A 17401-nucleotide genomic window follows, 5' to 3' on the forward strand; every position below is an offset into this window, starting at 1 on the left:
AAGTAATTTAGTTATGGACTATATTGATATGCGCGATAGAGTAAAAGAAAAATGAAATAGAAATGGCAAAATAGGAAATTTTGTGAGCGCAAAAACCAAAGTGAGAGACATCATTAAAGCAGCCCAGCGCATCATAGTAAACGGTAATACCTTCTGTCCGTGCTCCGTAGTCGTTATTTTACAAACTATCTTCACAGATTATGAATGAGCTGGACCAATCAGAACAGAATAGAATCAATAGATAGAGAGGATTGATAATCGCATAGCGTATTGTTGTTATAGATTGTCTCAGATTTTTGGTATTCAGAAAATATATGTTGAAGAGCCAAACTCAACTTAGTTTTCTATTGAAGAGTGTAATAATTGTTGTATTCTCAAAGATTTCAATTTTGATTCTGGAAAGTGGGTCTTGATTTTTGCTTGTGAAAGGCTAAAAATTTACTAGTTTATTTATTTGAAACGGATCCAAATGGACTATAGAGGATTGACCCAATTAGTTTAGAATTGAGGTGTTATTGTTGTGTTGTAAAAGTAGAAGAAAGAGGAGGTGAAGATGAAGAATAAGGGAGAGGACGTAGACTCACCATTTTCAGTAGCAAAAGACTTACCAATTAGTCTTTTAAGGGTGATTTTAATGTTGATCATATTTGTAGTTGGGGTAGTAATTGGATTGTCTTCAACCTCACATATTAAATGGTACTTTACTTTCCAACCTCAGCAGATTATTATTGCAAATAATGCATTGGCTAATACAGTGAACAAAGATAGTAGTGGCAATTGTAAAAAGGATGATTGTTTAAGCATGTGAAGTTTCGGTATGCCCAAAGTATTGATACATGGATTATCGGAACGATGAATTGTTTTGGAGGGCTTCATTGGTGCCTTACAAGGAAGAGTATCCATTTAAGAGAGTGCCTAAAGTGGCTTTTATGCTCTTGACTAGGGGAGATTTACCATTGTTGCAATTGTGGGAGAGGTTCTTTGACGGGAAGGATGTGAACAAATACTCGATATATGTTCATTCGCTCCCAGGATATGTGCTTAGTGTTTCCAATACCTCAGTTTTCTACAAGCGCCAGATCCCAAGTTGAGTATGGTTTCTTGACGACTTTAGTACTGTAGTTTGTTTATTGCTGTTCTTTCGTGCTTATTTTGTGTGAGGCTAAAGGTATCATATGCTGATCAGCATATATAAAGAATCTTATATTGCACTGATCAGCAATGGAGCACAGTTACCTTCTTTGCTGCAAGCATCGAATTTCCTGTCTCCTGGAAAACTTTTCGTTTGTGAATAAATGAAAAATATGCTGAACTGTGTAATATGTTACCTCTTGTGATGTAAATGGATGGGAATTTGGTTTACAAGGTGTACTGAGTGTTGCTACTTACTACTAAAATTGAGTTGTGGAGCTGTGTGATTCACTTTCGTCCAACAATGATAGAAGACGAGTTAGGTGGCTGGAGTGCTGGTGATAATTATGTCATGTTTGCAATGGAGATTTTTGGAGAAAACAAAGGAGAAAAAGGTGGAGTTAAAAGGAATATGCAGTTGTGTAGTTGCATTTCAGTGAGATTATACTTTGATAAGGAGAAGGAGATGCAGGAAAACGCTATAGAGGTTATCAACATTTCTGTTGTTTGAGACTGAAAACTGGCTTTGGATTAGTTAGACTTAGATTACTTGAATTAGATACACTTTAAACACGGATGCTACTAATTACTCTGCTAAACCATTTTTCTTCTTCTTTTCAGCAGGTTGAATGGGGATCTGTAACACTGGTTGATGCTGAGAGGCGACTTTTGGCCAATGCCCTGCTGGACTTCTCAAATGAGCGTTTCGTCCTTCTTTCTGATAGTTGCATTCCACTTTACAATTTCTCAACTGTTTACAAGTATCTCATAGGGTCCATTCATAGTTTTGTTGGATCATATGATGATCCTTCTCGTTATGGGCGCGGGCGTTATAGTAGTGTGTCTGTGAGATAGGTTTTCTTCATTTTCTTTTCATGGGTGTAGTCTTGTTTACTATTAGTATCGGTGTATCCATTGATAGTGGTTAAGGTTAGTACATAAATTTTGCTTTCCACATACATAATATAGTTGCTTGGCACTTCCTTTACTTCACAGAGCAAACAAATGAACTACTACATATTTTCCAGTGTCCAAGATAGCATTGGACAGTAAGTCAGAAGTAACAAAAATGCTTTGAATGACAGCAAATCACACCATCTAAACATCAGCTGTTAGTAAAATGAATTTTCTGCATGAGTTGTTCTGATTAAGTTTCTTGATATTAAAATGAACATGTAATCTTTGTTTTGTTTTCCTTGAAATGACATTATCTTATCTGTTTTCTCCAAGCGATAAAAATGACTAATCTCCTGGACAGGGAAGTCATGATCCTCTCTTCTTTGAGTTCAATGCTGCAAACATGATTCCTGCAGAATTCTTCGCTATTTAATGAAACCTTATGGGGCTTATATCTGGTGAAGTTTGTTATCACATTGTATTGGTGATAGTTGGCAGGGGAGACGCTGAAAGGTGCATTTTCCCAATAGGAGACAATGACATGGGTTATACAGTCAAACCTCTCTATAACAGATTCGTTTGTTCCGAAATGTTTTGGCTGCTATAGTGAAGTGTTGTTATAGAGGACATATATTATAACATAATATAATATTCGGTTCCGAGAATAACTCGCTTTTATAGTGAATGGCTATTATACATGGATGTTATTATAAAGAGGTTTGACTGTACGAGACCAAAATTGGGGATATTATTGACTGATTGAAGAATTTCTGGCAAAATAGTATAATCTGAAAACAAATAAAGACCAATTAGAGCTACCATAAAAGCAGAATAGCAGATATCAATTAATGTGAGAAACAAGAAAGAAAAGGAAGAGGAAAGACAGTTATACCAACCAGATAAAATCAAACAAATTGATTTTGACAAAAATTTATGTACATTACACAAGCAACAGTCTTTAGTCAAAAGAAGAAAAAGGTATTTACAAATTGCACAAAACTTAATCTTTAGCAGACCCAACCAAAGTGTGAAAATCGGAGAGGGAAAAAAAAGATAGTAGCAAAAGGAAAGAACAAAAAGACTTGATTTCTCCTTCCCGCGCTAGAGATGCTGCATGAACCATACACCGTCAGTAGAACGCTCTTCGAGGATTCATCTTTACATGCTTAAGGTAAAAGGATCGTATTGCTGCTTCTTGATTTATCTTTCTATCCACGCTGTAATAAATTTACAGCTTCTGAGGCACTAGCACTCTTCTGTACACATTGTATACACAAACGCTGCTTGTTTCGTAGAAGGTGATCAATCATGTACTAACCACGAGGTTCAGTTTCTTGGTTTTGAAATGGATCAACCCAACATTCATCTTCCTTGCTGGCTTTAACCCATCTTTCCCAGAAAATCTTCATTTCGATAGAAGATCGATTTCTAACCTGCAGTATATTATAAATAACCTAGCAATATGAGAAGGATAATTGTTGTTGGTGAAAGCCTTAAACAAAGGGATACTGGTGCTTTCAATAGGCTAGTAGTAAGGTTAGAACAAAGACGGATCTCTAAAAGCAGCACTGCAGAAAGGATATGTTGTACACGAGAATTTCAACTCACCAGGGATCTATTATCAAATTTCTCATAAAGTGCAGTTGCCTGCAATAGACAGAGAGTAAAATTTAGACAACATCCATAGACAGGACAGACACGATTAAGGAATTCAGATTTAAACATCGTACCGATGCTTCTGAATCGGACATATTCTTGCTTTGTGGAGAATGATCTGCCAGTTCTTTGCTCGACTAGAGAATTTAGAACCAAACGGTGTGAGACAAGTCAAAAACTAGAACTTCATTATAACCATTACCACAAGAAGCAAACACGAAAGAGAGAGGACCAGTTACATACAAATGTTTCAGTTCCACTATCATAATAGAAACCGCAAACTATATTGATAATCACAATGTTTTAATGTATCATATTGCCATTGCACGCTCTCTCACAGGTTCCAAAGAACAGTGCATAAATGGCAGTGTAACAACCTTTAACCCATATTTAGTTCCTCTGGAGAAAATTCTTAACTTCTCAACCAAGAATGATCTACAACCAATCCCGTCACAGAAAAGAAACACAGAAATGGAACTATCAGATAAGATATGGATCAGTCGATAACTGCAAAGGACGTTACAGTTATACGAAGTTCACTCGTTGCTGAATAGCAGGCACATTTTTTACTTTAGGAACTCTTCATATTGTACACCAATACACTTTGTCATATGCACAACTGTGCAACATTGTAATCCTATTTACTGATGAAAATAAAGAGGTAATCTGCATTAATTTAGTGGATAAAGAAGTACGCCACCAGGGTAGTAGATGAAACAACAAACAGTGGTGGAACAGTTGTCAATGTCTGTTCACGTGAAGAGTATCAAACAAGACGAAGAAATTACTTGCCTTATTTCCATCTGAATTACCACCACCTAGTGTAGGGACACCCAGATGAGTTATGTACTCTGAATCAACCACACCAACTTTCTTTGTACGATCACCCTGAGAACTAAGAGCTTATGTGTTACCATCATACCAATTGAAGACTCAAAACGAAGAGTTAGTCAAAAACACTATTTTAGGAATTTGCCTGTGCACAATAACCAAGCTTCTTATCCAGGCCCCAAGCATGGATCAAATCATTCTGTTGATAAAAGAATAATTAGTTAAAGGCAAGCACAATTTTCAGCCACAAGATTATCAGGAAATTTTAAAAGTATATTATCATTAAGCAGATTCTCGGTATAAGCTACATGTTATCAACAACTTTGTTCCCCATGTATAAGTCGACTTGATTACGTTGTTAAGCAAAGCTCCTATACCTGGACCATATACCAAGCACAACGCCAGGCAGCTTTTGAGAATACAGGAGCCATCATTTCCACCCACCTGCATGACAGATTTACTTGCGGAATAAAAATAAAGTTCATTCTGACTGGTGACCATAATAAACATTCCAAGCCATAAGAAAAAAGAGGATTAGAGCTACCAGATTTAGTTTGAGCGGAACTTGTTAAGCTGATAATAAAGAGAAGGAACAGTTTATAGTTCTTTACCCTACACAAGGAGGCGCTGTGCTGTTGTTATCACACCTTGAGGAACCTTTGAACCTATAAAACCTCCTATTGAAAGCATCAAAATTACAAGTCAGTTTGGCATGAGATTCTCCAGCAATAATTAAGTAAAAATGTGACTTCTCTAACAGCTTAAGCTTTTAGATGAGATGTTTATACACTTCAACATGGTATCATCCATCCCTATCCCTATTCTTGGTTGGGTTTACTTAATGCTGGGGCCCATGTTATGTATCCAACAATCTTCTAGAAAACAGACAGGTGTTCCAACTAAAACAAAAGTAGACACAACAACAACAATAAAAAAAACCAGTGTAACGCAAACCTTACCCCTACCTTGTGAAGGTAGAGAGGCTGTTTCCGTTAGACCCCCGGCTCAAGATAAAAGTAAAAGAAGCAGACACAACATGTAGTAACACCAACAAGATAAAGAGATAAGGTGACAAGATAGCGAAAGGATCAACATATCGTAAAAGAAACCTACGGATAAGAAGGTATGAAGATAAGAGATTAATACTAATGCTACAAACATGAAAATGAGACACTCCCGCCTATCTACTAACCTTCTACCCGAATTCCCAACCTCCACACTCTCCTAGCAAGGTCATGTCCTCAGTAACCACAAGTAGATGTTGCATGAAAACAACCGCTAATCATAAGGAGAATAATGGTTTAAAGAAAGAAACTGTTCGAACTTTTTAACTTAAAAACCAACTACATTTTCAGCGAGTTTTCAATCTCACTAGCCAAAGCAAGTAAATGAGAAGAAGGAAGAGAAAGCCAAGCGCAGTAGTCTTTGGTCCATGAGCTCTAATTCATATAACATTAGATAGTTCAGCTACTCAGTAGCTCTTCCACTCATAAAAGATTAACTCTGTCCTACCAAGTTGAAAATCTGTCTAACCTGTGTACTCTAGAGTTCCTTCTGCGTACAGTAATAGGATGATGAACTTCTGATTTACCAAGATCAAGTGCAGGCTGTGATATCTCCAACCCTTCTTCTCTAACAATAGATAGATACCTGGAAAAGACAATGGCCACTAAAAAGGTTATTTCAAATGGCAAACTAATAGGCCTAACTATCTAGCAATCTCTTGTGAATTATCACTTAGGTACCCACTTCTCTTGAGCTGTTGAGCATGACAAATTTTTTATATTTTCTAACAAATATTAAGCAGTTGTTTTGCTAAACCACCCGACAGCTCTTTTAACACAGATTTCAGATGTTCAAGCGATGTATTTTCATAATGTAGCTGAAAATGAGGCACTAACTTGTCTGGATGAAAGCTTTCAACTCCAAGGTCCTCATCCCACAAGAAAATGTAATCATACTCAGAAACTATGTCAGGGTGTAGAAACCTCTTCGCAAACCACCTATAACCAGAGAGTTAGATGTGTGAAAAGCTGCACAAAACTTACAGTAAACACAAAGAAGTTGTCCAGAACTGACTTAACCATTTTGTTTGGTTCATAGCAGAGACATGTATGACAAGGCTACTCCATTCCAGATCGTTCCATTCATCCACCACACCATCATAGTGAAACAGCATCACAACAAAGTCATGCTCAAGAAACTGCAGCAAGTTATATAACCGATATGAGGAGCAGAACTTATGATCCTATTTTCAAGCCAAACAAGGAGGCAAAGATGAATATATATATACCTTTTTAATGAGGCTGTTCACCAACTCTTTTTGCTTTATTCCAACTGCAATCGCCAACAAATTAACTGAATTTGGCGACTTCTTCTGAATGGAAATATTGCATAATAAGCAATAAGAAACAGAGAAAATATCAGAAAAAGTTATGCTAGTTATGGGGCTTGTGGACAGATAAAATGGTAAAAGCTAGAACTGCTGACGACTTCTGCTCTCACAAATGAATTTGGACAACATTGCACCCAGGGAAACATAGTGCAAGCACGACGATTACAACGCATAAATTTTACCTGCAGTATCCGATCACCATTTTTTCCAGATGACATTCCACATGCCTCAGTAATTCTATCTTTCTTTATTTTTTACTCTTCAAGTTATGGATGGAAAATTGACAGTTACATCACTATTAGAAGCTTTGCAACATCCTAGATCCAGTGGTTGAGTGGCCTAAAGAGAGTAATTATATACATTTTCTATATGAAATAAAACGATCATATTACTAATGCGTTCCTTCTGGACTTGGATATTCTATATTCCATCAACTTTACAACATAAACATAATTGTGGCATCACCCTTAGATCCTACTTCGACTATCAAAATCAAGGCGCAATCTGTCATCAGAAAACCACGGAGAAGAATAGAGCATTATTACTGGATTACATGAAAAACTTGATATATGATATATGGAATTGTTTACGTACATCGACATCACCCCACAGCGGGCGCATTTCCAGGTTCGAAGTTTTCGAAACAATTCCTTCAGGAAGTGCCTCACTCCCAAATGGCCTGCACTTTTCCTGTGAGGAATAAATGAGTAATTTAAAAGAAGCCAGAAATCAAAAACCAAATAAAAATAATAGCAAACCTTGCATTTGGTAGATGTATGACTCGCTTCTTTTTGCTGTCTTAACTGTACCTACATAGGAACTTTTTAAGTTAATTCACAGATATGCTAGTGTAATTAAAGAACAAGACATTCCAAATTTATTTTAGTAGACTGGTCTCAATCAAATTGTATTATTTTCTGAAAGACTAGGTAGACTTGTCTCAACCAAATTATTCTTTTGTTCTCATCAATTAGGTTGACTAGTTTAAACCCAAGTTATAATTTTCTCTTGGGCATAAATTTTATAAGGTAAATCTTGGACGTAAAATATACTGTCACTACATTTGCAGTATTGTGGAAGACCAGGTATGCTTTATCAAAACAAATAGCCACAGGGGATTTATATTGCCCCAAGCGGTGTCATTCATCAAAAAATTTACTAAACATGGTCAAGCAAAACGAAAATATTGGGTATAAATAGAAAAAATGACATTGCTTGTAAAAGAAGGATCTACTGGTTTGCTGGTATATCATTTTTTGAGAGGTCAATGGTTTGAACCCCGTTGATTTAGCCTGAGTTATAAAAAACTAGTATATATATCCGCGCTTTGCGCTGTACCAGCCGGGAGGGAACAAATAAAAAAGAAAACAAATGTAGTGCCATTGCCACCTTACTCAAGAATACAACATAAATCATAGTACAATTGATGTATTAGAATAACTATCATGACATATATATATACACACACACCAACGGTAAAAAGAGCAAAGCTTCTAACTTTCTGAATCATTTGAGAGGCAATCTATAACTTTCACATATCGACTTGCCTCTTTCTGCTATTAGAGAAAAAATACAAATAAATAAATAAGCAATTCATGTAGGTGCGTAGAAAAGATAAATAGAGAAGGCCCTATCTCGAAACTTAGAAATTCTACTCTCGCATGAAGGTAATTAGACATAATTAGAAATCTCGAGATTTTTTTTATTTTTACAAAGATTTAATATTTGTAAGTATGTTATCTAACTTTTCTTATTTTAATTTATCCACTCTATTTAGATTATTCTGGCATAATTGGAAGCGACATGAAGTTTAAGAAAGAAATAATGATTTTTAAAACTTGAGGCCTTATTAAGTATTTTGTAATATTTGTGGAGCATTGGGCTTTTGAAAGTTGGAATTTATGATCCTAAACATGTTATAATATTTGTGTAATCATAAAAGCTTATCATTATGACTAAATGTAATGTTCAAATTAAATTGTTTTCAAAATTTAGGATGCTGCAATTATTTTTGGAAGAACTCAGAAGAGAATGAAATTAATTAATTTCATTTTCTTATTTTCTACTTAAAATATATATAGGGAAAAAAAAAAGAGAAACATATGCGGTCATACGTGATGGATGCAATTCGACTCTTCAGCAATTCTTTTTCGTTTCTTCCCTCTCATTTCTTGTATCCTCTTTCTCTTTGTTTCCCTTTTATTTTCTCCTTCATTCCCTTCCTTTTCATCCATTACTTTTTCAACTTCTCCCATACTGGAGCCCCTTTTCACGGCATATTGGAACTATTTCCCATCCAAAATAACCAAACAAATATTTTTACGCCAGATTTTCTTAAACATTGTTCTTTTTTCGAAACAGATTCTCATACTATTTCGACACTAATCATTCTCGACTATAAATTCATGTTATCACAGACTCCGGACACGGAATACCTTGAAGGCCAAGAAGATCATAAGAATAGTAACAGTTGTAAATTTAATGATTCAAATATTTTATCAAAAATTTGTCGTCATTGTTTCAGTTTGATTTAAGCCATAAAGGTTAATGAGATACTCAAATCTTCTTGAATGAAAAGTTGTGTTCAATTTAACGGTCAAGCGCCAAATAACAAACAACTACAAAGTCAATGGACTTTCAAATAGAGAAACAACAAAGCAAAAACATGGAAATGTAATACGTGATTAAGCATAGGTATAGGTTCTTCTACAAGAGGAAATAGAGTAAGTTAATAATACCTTCAGGCTTCAGGAGCGGTAATGAAGTTAGAAATACAAAAAGCATGGCGGTAAACGTGGTAGAATTAATTGCAGAAACATGAATTGTAAAAGGTAAATGAATCATCATAGTCCAACTACCATGGAAAAAATCACAGTTGGTTGCTCGTGGTCCTCTGAGTGACTGAAAAGCTTCATTTGTAATATTGTGAAGTACAATAAATCTTGTAATAAAATTAGTATTAAGTATCATTAATATAAAGAAAAATTGATTTGTAACTGAAATGTTTCTTTAATTGTTCGTTTGTGTAATAGACGTGACTTTTTGGATTGTTGTAGTCTGGACCAAATGTTTACAGTGGTGTCTTTTGGGCTTTTACAAATATCACATAAATAAAAATAAAGGGGAAAATAGCAAAAAATTGAGAAAAAAGATAACTGGGAATTCTGTGATTAGAGCATGCCACATCACCTCCCCAATGCCCCTAAATTATATAAATATATAGATTTAAGCAGCCTTAAAAACCCAAAACTTGAAAAGTAATCAAATATCGACACCTCTTACGAAGAATCATGTGTACGCTACTGAATGGCCAAATATATGCACTACAAGCAAACCATTCCACAAGTCAACTTCAAATCATTCGTCTAGTAAGGCAATGATTTAAAGAGAGAAACTAGGAAATATGCAGAGTAAACAGCAAAAACTACTTAAGTTGCCTATTAAGCTTAGTAACAGATCTTTATTCAAGCAGCATGCCTCCAAATTTTACTAGAACCCTCAAAATGAAGGAAATAAGATATTTCTGTCTTTTTGGGACAGGTAATTGGAGCATACAAATTTCATATTAACTCCTTAGAATCTTAGAACTAACATGCATGCTACATAAAGAACTTCCGAAGCTTAAAGCACACACATACGAGGTACTACTGTAAGAATGCACGGGAGAAAAATCGATTTTTTCACCAAGTCCCTCACTATCTAACAACTACAAGAGAACAGATACTAGTTCTTAGGCAGACATAGATACCACGGTGTCTTGAAAAGTCAAAATCAGAGGAAGCAACCAGAGACCATCTGACATCATAGAACACTGACAAGATAAAAGGGAATCCATGATAACTATGTCTTGGAAAGTCAACGACTAGAGGAAGCAAACAAAGACCATCTGAAGTTGTAGAACAATGAAAAGATAAAAGACAATCTACACAAATGTCAAGAGAGGACAGGAAGAGGAAAGTAGCCAACAGGATTTTCAGAGATCCTCAGTTTCTTAGTTGAATCTTCTATACATCTTTATACAGCATGAGTCACAACTTTCAATTTTAAAAAGATAAATCGAAAACTAATCAACACCTGAGACTTCTGTCTTTGAAAGGGCTTATAAAACCAGAAATCAGGTGCAGAATTTCCACAAATGAAAAGAAGCCTACAAGTTCAAGTTCATTTTCTGTAGAAACAAACCTCACATGTACCACATTGTGCATTCTGTTGTGAGTTGTTCATTCCCAATCCTAAAAACACCTGCAAATACTCAAATTATTAAGCTTATAGTACCAGATCTCATGCAACTACAACATTTTCATACTTGAGACGTTATCCTACACAGAATTATTGACAGTTTGGCAACACAAGAAACAAGAAAGCTCCTTCGACCAAAAATCAGCGTGCCGCTTACTAAAGCATGAAATTTGTATTACGTGAATTCACCCGAACCTCGGAGAATGTTATTAGGCTATAGAAAGAAATCCAGGAATAATAAAGTGAATATATTTCGCTGACATGGATATATATCTCAGGTGAACCTAAAGATTATAGAATGACATAAAACGGTTTTTTTTTTAAAAGAACTTCAAGTTTGATTGCTCATGGCATATAGCAGCATCACTTAAGCCTTACTCTAAATAGGCATAAAAGGGTTTTAATTGTCCACTTTTACGTTACAAGTAAAAGCATATTTTCTAATTACACCAACATGAAAGACTAATTAAAACACTCTCCACTCAATCATTCAGTTCTCACAGTTCTTGACCTCTTATAGGTCATTCAGAAAAATAATATTGATAAACTAAAGGTTGTAACCCCTGAGTAAATGGTATAGCACCAATGCAATGGTGTGAGGGAAGTCCTTTTTTAATTTTTGTTGGGTCATCTCATTCTTATTGCCATAGTTTACAAACTCTACTCGCTATGTAGAGAACTAGTTCAGAGACGAGCTGTTTTTTCATACACAGAACAATATATGGTAGTCATGCATCCTAAAGCAAGTGAAATCTGATGTTTGTTTACTTGCTTTTACGCGGAGCATGCAAGGGATAACTAATTTAACACTTCAGGCAAAGAAAAGAACAACACAAGTAGGATTGAACTTTATGTAAATTCTACATATGTGAAACAGATAACAATGAAAGAATGTGACAACAAATTTGTACCCTGAAATCATTGGCCAAAAAAGCGTTTCCAGTGAAGTAAATAGCACAAATCAAAGCAACAGTGATGAAGATGCTGCAGAGACATGATCTACTTTTAGGATCAGGAAGGGAAACCTGAAAAGATGACATGATGATAGATAAATCAAACAAGTACAGATCCTACTACATAATCGCATATATTAAAATAACTAATACATTAAAGAGTATTATCACATCCCAAATTCAATGTCCCGTTTCCTTTCCAAGTAATGTCCATTAGCTTGACAATGCAATGTCTACAAAACTTGATAACTTAACCCCCTATTTATGCTGAGCAATACAAAATGTTCAATTCTCATATTAATAGAAGCACAGAGACAAACATTGACATTTTTGTTGGGACAGATGGAGTATCTTGATGATGTGGTTACTATATTTGCTTTTGTAGTAAAAGTTAATCAATAGGAGGAGTTTGTGAATTATCCCACATTAACGGCTTATCACACACATGTTATCGAAGATGAAGCTCTACATGACTTTTAAAAACAAACCAATAAGACTAATGTGGTCAATTTTCAGTGAAACTCTGATGATTGAAAAGAAGAATATACCAGTGGCAGTTGTGATAGGTATAAATGGAGGATCTCTGTTATCATATATGAGAATGGTTGTACTTCTAGTACTAGCAGTAGGTGCTTAACTATGTTAAACGAATCCTCCATTTGCCTTTACGTACCATTTTGAACGGAATTGATATTGGTGTGGGGTACTTCGTGTGGATCTTTCAAAATATACCAAATATTAGCAAATAACTAGACGTACCCTACCGAATATTTAGACATATCTGCATTGGATACATACTAGTGATGAGTCCAAGTAACATAGTGCTTATACACATTAACCAGGTCAATGGGCAAGACCAGAACTGTAATCATTTTACAAATTTAAACACTAACAAACTGTTGTCATAAAAGATCTAGCTTCCAGTCCAAAAACACATTACTCCCAGTAGTCCTATCCCCTTAGCTTCTTCTCCTTCCACTGTGCTTTTGGGTTAATGCAAACTTAAAAAGAACTTCAATTAACTGAATTAACAGGGTACACTGCCTAACTTCTCTTGGGAAACTAAGAAACATTTCAAGATCTTAAGACTTATTATCTAAATGTTTAATCTATTAACTAGATAATGCATCTGAAGAGCACATAAAAATTAGGAGATGATTAAAAAGTAACTTAACATGAAACAAATAAGTTGATACATAGGATTAGAGCGACTGAACATTTTCTTAAATCCATTTAAAAATAATACCACTGACCGGTGGAACAGACGAGGTGAGCACAAACGGGCATGGGCACCATAGTCATTAAAAATAAAAATAAAAAACCACTGACCCCTCCTTACTTTTATGGTACTTTTTTTTAGTAGCACAGTTCAATAATTCTGTTTCTCCTTCAAACTCCCAAAAACTTAAAAAATGAAAACTTGAAATATATTGGGAAAAAGAAGTAAAAAAAGACTATCTTTATTGTTCCCCTGCCGAGTTACCAACCTCAAAGGTAAAGTACATTAACCATGTCAACCTCAAACACCTAAAAGAAGCAAAACATAAATGACTCTTAAAAAAGACACAAACTACCTCCAAAAGATCTTCCAGAGAAAAAAAAGACAATTTGAACTTAGAAACAGCAATATATAGACAATCATAAGAAGAAAGAGCATAAAAGAAGCCCCATTTAGGAGAAGAAAAAGAGGGACTTACAGAGCTAAAAGGCTTCATCTTTGCATGTATGAAGCTCCAAAAAATCACAAGAGAGCGATTGATTTCTTCAGAAAAAAGAAGATGGAGGCAAGAAAAAATAAAAAGTGGGACTTTCTTTGGGTGCTTTTCAAGAAAGTGAGAATAGTCCTAATGGAAAAGCAAAGCATAAAGAGAAAGCCTAGAGAAAGAAGGCAATTAAAAGGTAGTAGAATTTTTGTCTCCAAAAAAGTTAAAGTTAGATTCCTTATCTTCCCTAACAGTATTACCCTCCAAAGCTTTTCAAAAATTTCAACCAAAAAAGAAAGAGAAACTAAGATGAATATACATTATTTACGAGCACAGTTGAAAGAGTTTAATAATGGTTAAAGAGACGTGAAAAAGTGGCGGAGTTGCTATGTATTGTCGTGCCAGATAGATAACATGACCGAGCTGTCTTCTCGCCACTATCATCATATCTGTTGTATCCTTTCTACATTTTCGCCACATTATGTGGACCCCACTTTGGGACATTCATTTTTTTCATTTTACACGGGAGAAAAAGAAAGAATTGGAGGAAAGTGAAAATTGTCCACATATATTGGGGCAACCGTATTAGGACAAAAGAGACTTCGTGAGTAAATTTTGATATTTTACGTCCATCTTTTGATTGTTTAGGATAGGATGTGAGAATCCGACCATTGGATTTGGTTAGTGGCTTTTTCAATTGCTAATTACTAATTATTATTCTAGTAATTATACTAACAAATTAACAACACATTTTTATAATGTTAATTTAAGAATTAAAATTTAGTGAGTTTTCATTTTATTTTTTTTTCAATATTTAAATTTTACTCTTAGAAAATAATAAGCTCGATTTAACTTCAAAAAGTTGTGAATTTGACTCTTGAAAAATAAAGAGTGCAAAAGAGTTGGGAGAAATAATAATTATTTGTTGGATATTAGTGATTTAATTTGACATTGCTTTAATACATAATTTGATTTCCATTCTAGTACCCTTTCTTCTTTGAGTTGGAAAATATCAAACTCAAATTATAATTGGAATAGTGTGCAAGAGTGGGATGTGATAATGAGCCAGTTTGGATGACCTTATTTTAAGTGACTTTTAAGCTAAAATAACTTTTAAACCATAAGTTAAAAATTTTAGCTTTTAACTTATTTTTGTCTTTTAGCTTAAAAATAAATGCTTAAAAATACTTTTTTACTCTATCCAAACACTATAAAATGATTTAAAATTTATTTGTTGAAGAAGAAAGTTTTCTTTAAAAGGAGGTAATTTTGTGAATTGTCAACTTTACTGACGTGTAAAGTTCACCTTTATTATTTTTTATTTTTGTTATAGAAATCCAAATTGCATAATCAACACCGGACGTTAATGCTTTACTCTCGAAAATTTCTACATTTGTTATTCATTTGTAGTGGCCCACTCTGACTCTACAGTTAGGAATAGTAAGTCTTGTGACTTGGGCCCTAAATTTGGAGAGCCTTCTTTTTTAAAAATAATAAGTTTATAAGTATTTAAAAAATAATATTTAATATTTTTAATATAAAAATAAAATTTATAATAATACAAAAGCTCTTCAGATATATAAATAAAGTAATAATTTTGCTTACTTAAAATGGGTAGATGAATAATTTTTCTAACGTTTTAATTTTTTACTTTTTTCATTAGATTACGTGTCACTCCAAATCAATCTTTCTTTCCCCAATCTATTTATATTTTAGAAAACTCCTACATATTTTCTTTCTTTTTCCTTAATATTCTTTCTCACCTTCTTTCTCCAAGATTCCATTCATCACCTTCTTTCTCCAAGATTTGATTAGTTCGAGTGGTCAACAATACTTTTAAACTTCCAATAGTTTTATACGTCTATTGCTATATAAAATCTTATTTAAGATCAACAATATCTCAAGAAAGATTAAATAAGTTCGCTATATTATCAATTGGAAAGGAATTATTAGAGAAAGTCGATTATAAAAAAGATTATTAACAATTTCGTATCTCAAAAATTTAGAAGAATAGACTTCAAATAAAAATATATCTTATAACTTTCTTTTAAAAAATTTAGGTCTCATATTAAACTTTGATTTTAGGCCCCAGATGAGCTTGAGTCGCCCCTGGTAGTGGATATATATATATATATATATATATATATATATATATATATATATATATATATATACGAAAATTCATTTAGAGTCATTTAAATAAAGATAAAATACATGTTCAAATGTACAATACAAGGATTTAAAAATTTAAGTTATCATTTTGAAAATCTTCTTTCAAGTAATTAGTTTATTATCCTTAACGTTTCGTTTGGGCTCGTAAATTTGTATGAAAAAAAAAAAGAAGAAAAAAGACAAAAGGAGAGAGGGGAAGAAGAAGATGAGGATAAATCATTATTCATTCCTTTACGCTGAAAAAGTATTTTTGTTTTCATCATTTTTGCTTCAAGAGAAAGATTCATTTTTAATCTCCATGTGACCAAGTTGTAATAAACAACACAATTATTTTGTAAGAGCCAATAAATATACCAGTATAATTAGGGGAAAATATTCTTTAAAAAGCCACCCTCATACACACACAGCTTTTGTCTTCTTCTTATCTTTTTTTAAAACTAACTAAAGGTTGAAAAGAGTTTTTAATGAATATTAGGTAACTACAGTAGCCTAGCTGTCAGCCATTAGTAAAATTATTAAAAATCAATTTATTCCAATTAGCTATAGTCTTACAATGTGCTAAAGGTGCCATGAAAACTTGTACATGATTAATGTAAACTGTAAAAGTGAAAGGTTTCAGAAAGACCGCAGGAGTAATAAATACATATTATGTGAATTATTTATTAGGTGGTTAAAAAAAGTAGCCATTAAACATGTTCGACCCCAAAATTGATTTGGAGATTAAGCAATTAAATTTGTATTTTTCAAGGGTCACTAGCAATTTCTTTGATTCGACGCAGTTGCATATAATGAATAAAGATAAACAAGAAATAGCGAAATAGATTAAAAAAAGAATAATACAACAGAGAAAGTTCTTCTATATTTTCGGTCCCAAGTGATCTTTGATTACAAGTATGGCGGAATTACAAAGCTTAGTCACAAAAAGGCTAGCACAACATAATATTTTTTGTTACAGAGAGGGTTTTGTGTGTGTATTCGATGCCCCTGCTTTGGAGATTGGGGCAGCTTTTATAGCGATAAGAGGTGAACTGCCAGTCCGAGTTTCAAGCCAGTACGTCAGCGGATTAGGTAGTGGGGAGCGGGATCTCCTATAGTGGCTTTCGTTTCAACATAATATTGACATCCATAATCTGTAAATAAGGTTGACTGGGTCTTCGAATGAAATCGTCCACCCTTCACGTATTTGACCTTTTGATGACCATGATCTCGATACTTTTCAAACTTGGAGCGGGTCCCATTGCTTGACCTCTAGGCCTTAGTTGCCACGTGGAACGTTTTTGCCATGCCACATGGAAAGGGTAATTTTGACCCATACCGTCAGTCCCCCCACTTGTCGGGCAATTCGATGACGAATGCTCGATAAGTGGTAATCTTCTTTCCTTGGTAAGGATCAATTTTGTAGAGATTCTTCCTTTATAAGAAAG

The 17401-nt window shown here is 34.2% G+C and overlaps 2 protein-coding genes across 6 annotated transcripts; one reads left to right on the forward strand and one right to left on the reverse strand.

Annotated features, from left to right (window-relative positions):
• The first annotated feature begins 154 nt into the window (after positions 1–154).
• On the forward strand, positions 155–2593 carry LOC107817833 (glycosyltransferase BC10-like). Of its 2 annotated transcripts, none has more exons than XM_016643729.2 (2): positions 155–1618; positions 1756–2593. In XM_016643729.2, exons 1-2 carry the CDS (start codon positions 1436–1438, stop codon positions 1984–1986), a joined length of 414 nt encoding a protein of 137 aa, XP_016499215.1. In that variant the 5' UTR covers positions 155–1435; the 3' UTR covers positions 1987–2593. The 2 variants fall into 2 exon arrangements, with proteins under 2 accessions (XP_016499215.1, XP_016499207.1); XM_016643721.2 differs by having other exon boundaries at positions 1753–2589.
• Positions 2594–2928: 335 nt separating this feature from the next.
• On the reverse strand, positions 2929–14122 carry LOC107817810 (uncharacterized). 4 transcript variants are annotated; one of them, XM_016643704.2, is made up of 16 exons: positions 13800–14122; positions 12061–12174; positions 11093–11152; positions 7669–7713; positions 7505–7600; positions 6809–6892; positions 6600–6718; positions 6417–6518; positions 6049–6165; positions 5127–5192; positions 4893–4959; positions 4661–4714; positions 4477–4572; positions 3759–3821; positions 3637–3675; positions 2929–3461 (listed from the first exon to the last, which is right to left on the reverse strand). In XM_016643704.2, the coding sequence occupies exons 1-16, from the start codon at positions 13815–13817 to the stop codon at positions 3342–3344; spliced, it is 1260 nt and encodes a 419-aa protein (XP_016499190.1). In that variant the 5' UTR covers positions 13818–14122; the 3' UTR covers positions 2929–3341. The 4 variants fall into 4 exon arrangements, with proteins under 4 accessions (XP_016499190.1, XP_016499182.1, XP_016499175.1 ...); XM_016643696.2 differs by having other exon boundaries at positions 6809–6889; positions 7669–7719; XM_016643689.2 differs by having other exon boundaries at positions 7669–7719.
• Between the last annotated feature and the right edge of the window lie 3279 nt (positions 14123–17401).

This window comes from Nicotiana tabacum, chromosome 2 (assembly GCF_000715075.1).
Source record: "Nicotiana tabacum cultivar K326 chromosome 2, ASM71507v2, whole genome shotgun sequence".
Taxonomy (NCBI): domain Eukaryota; kingdom Viridiplantae; phylum Streptophyta; class Magnoliopsida; order Solanales; family Solanaceae; genus Nicotiana; species Nicotiana tabacum.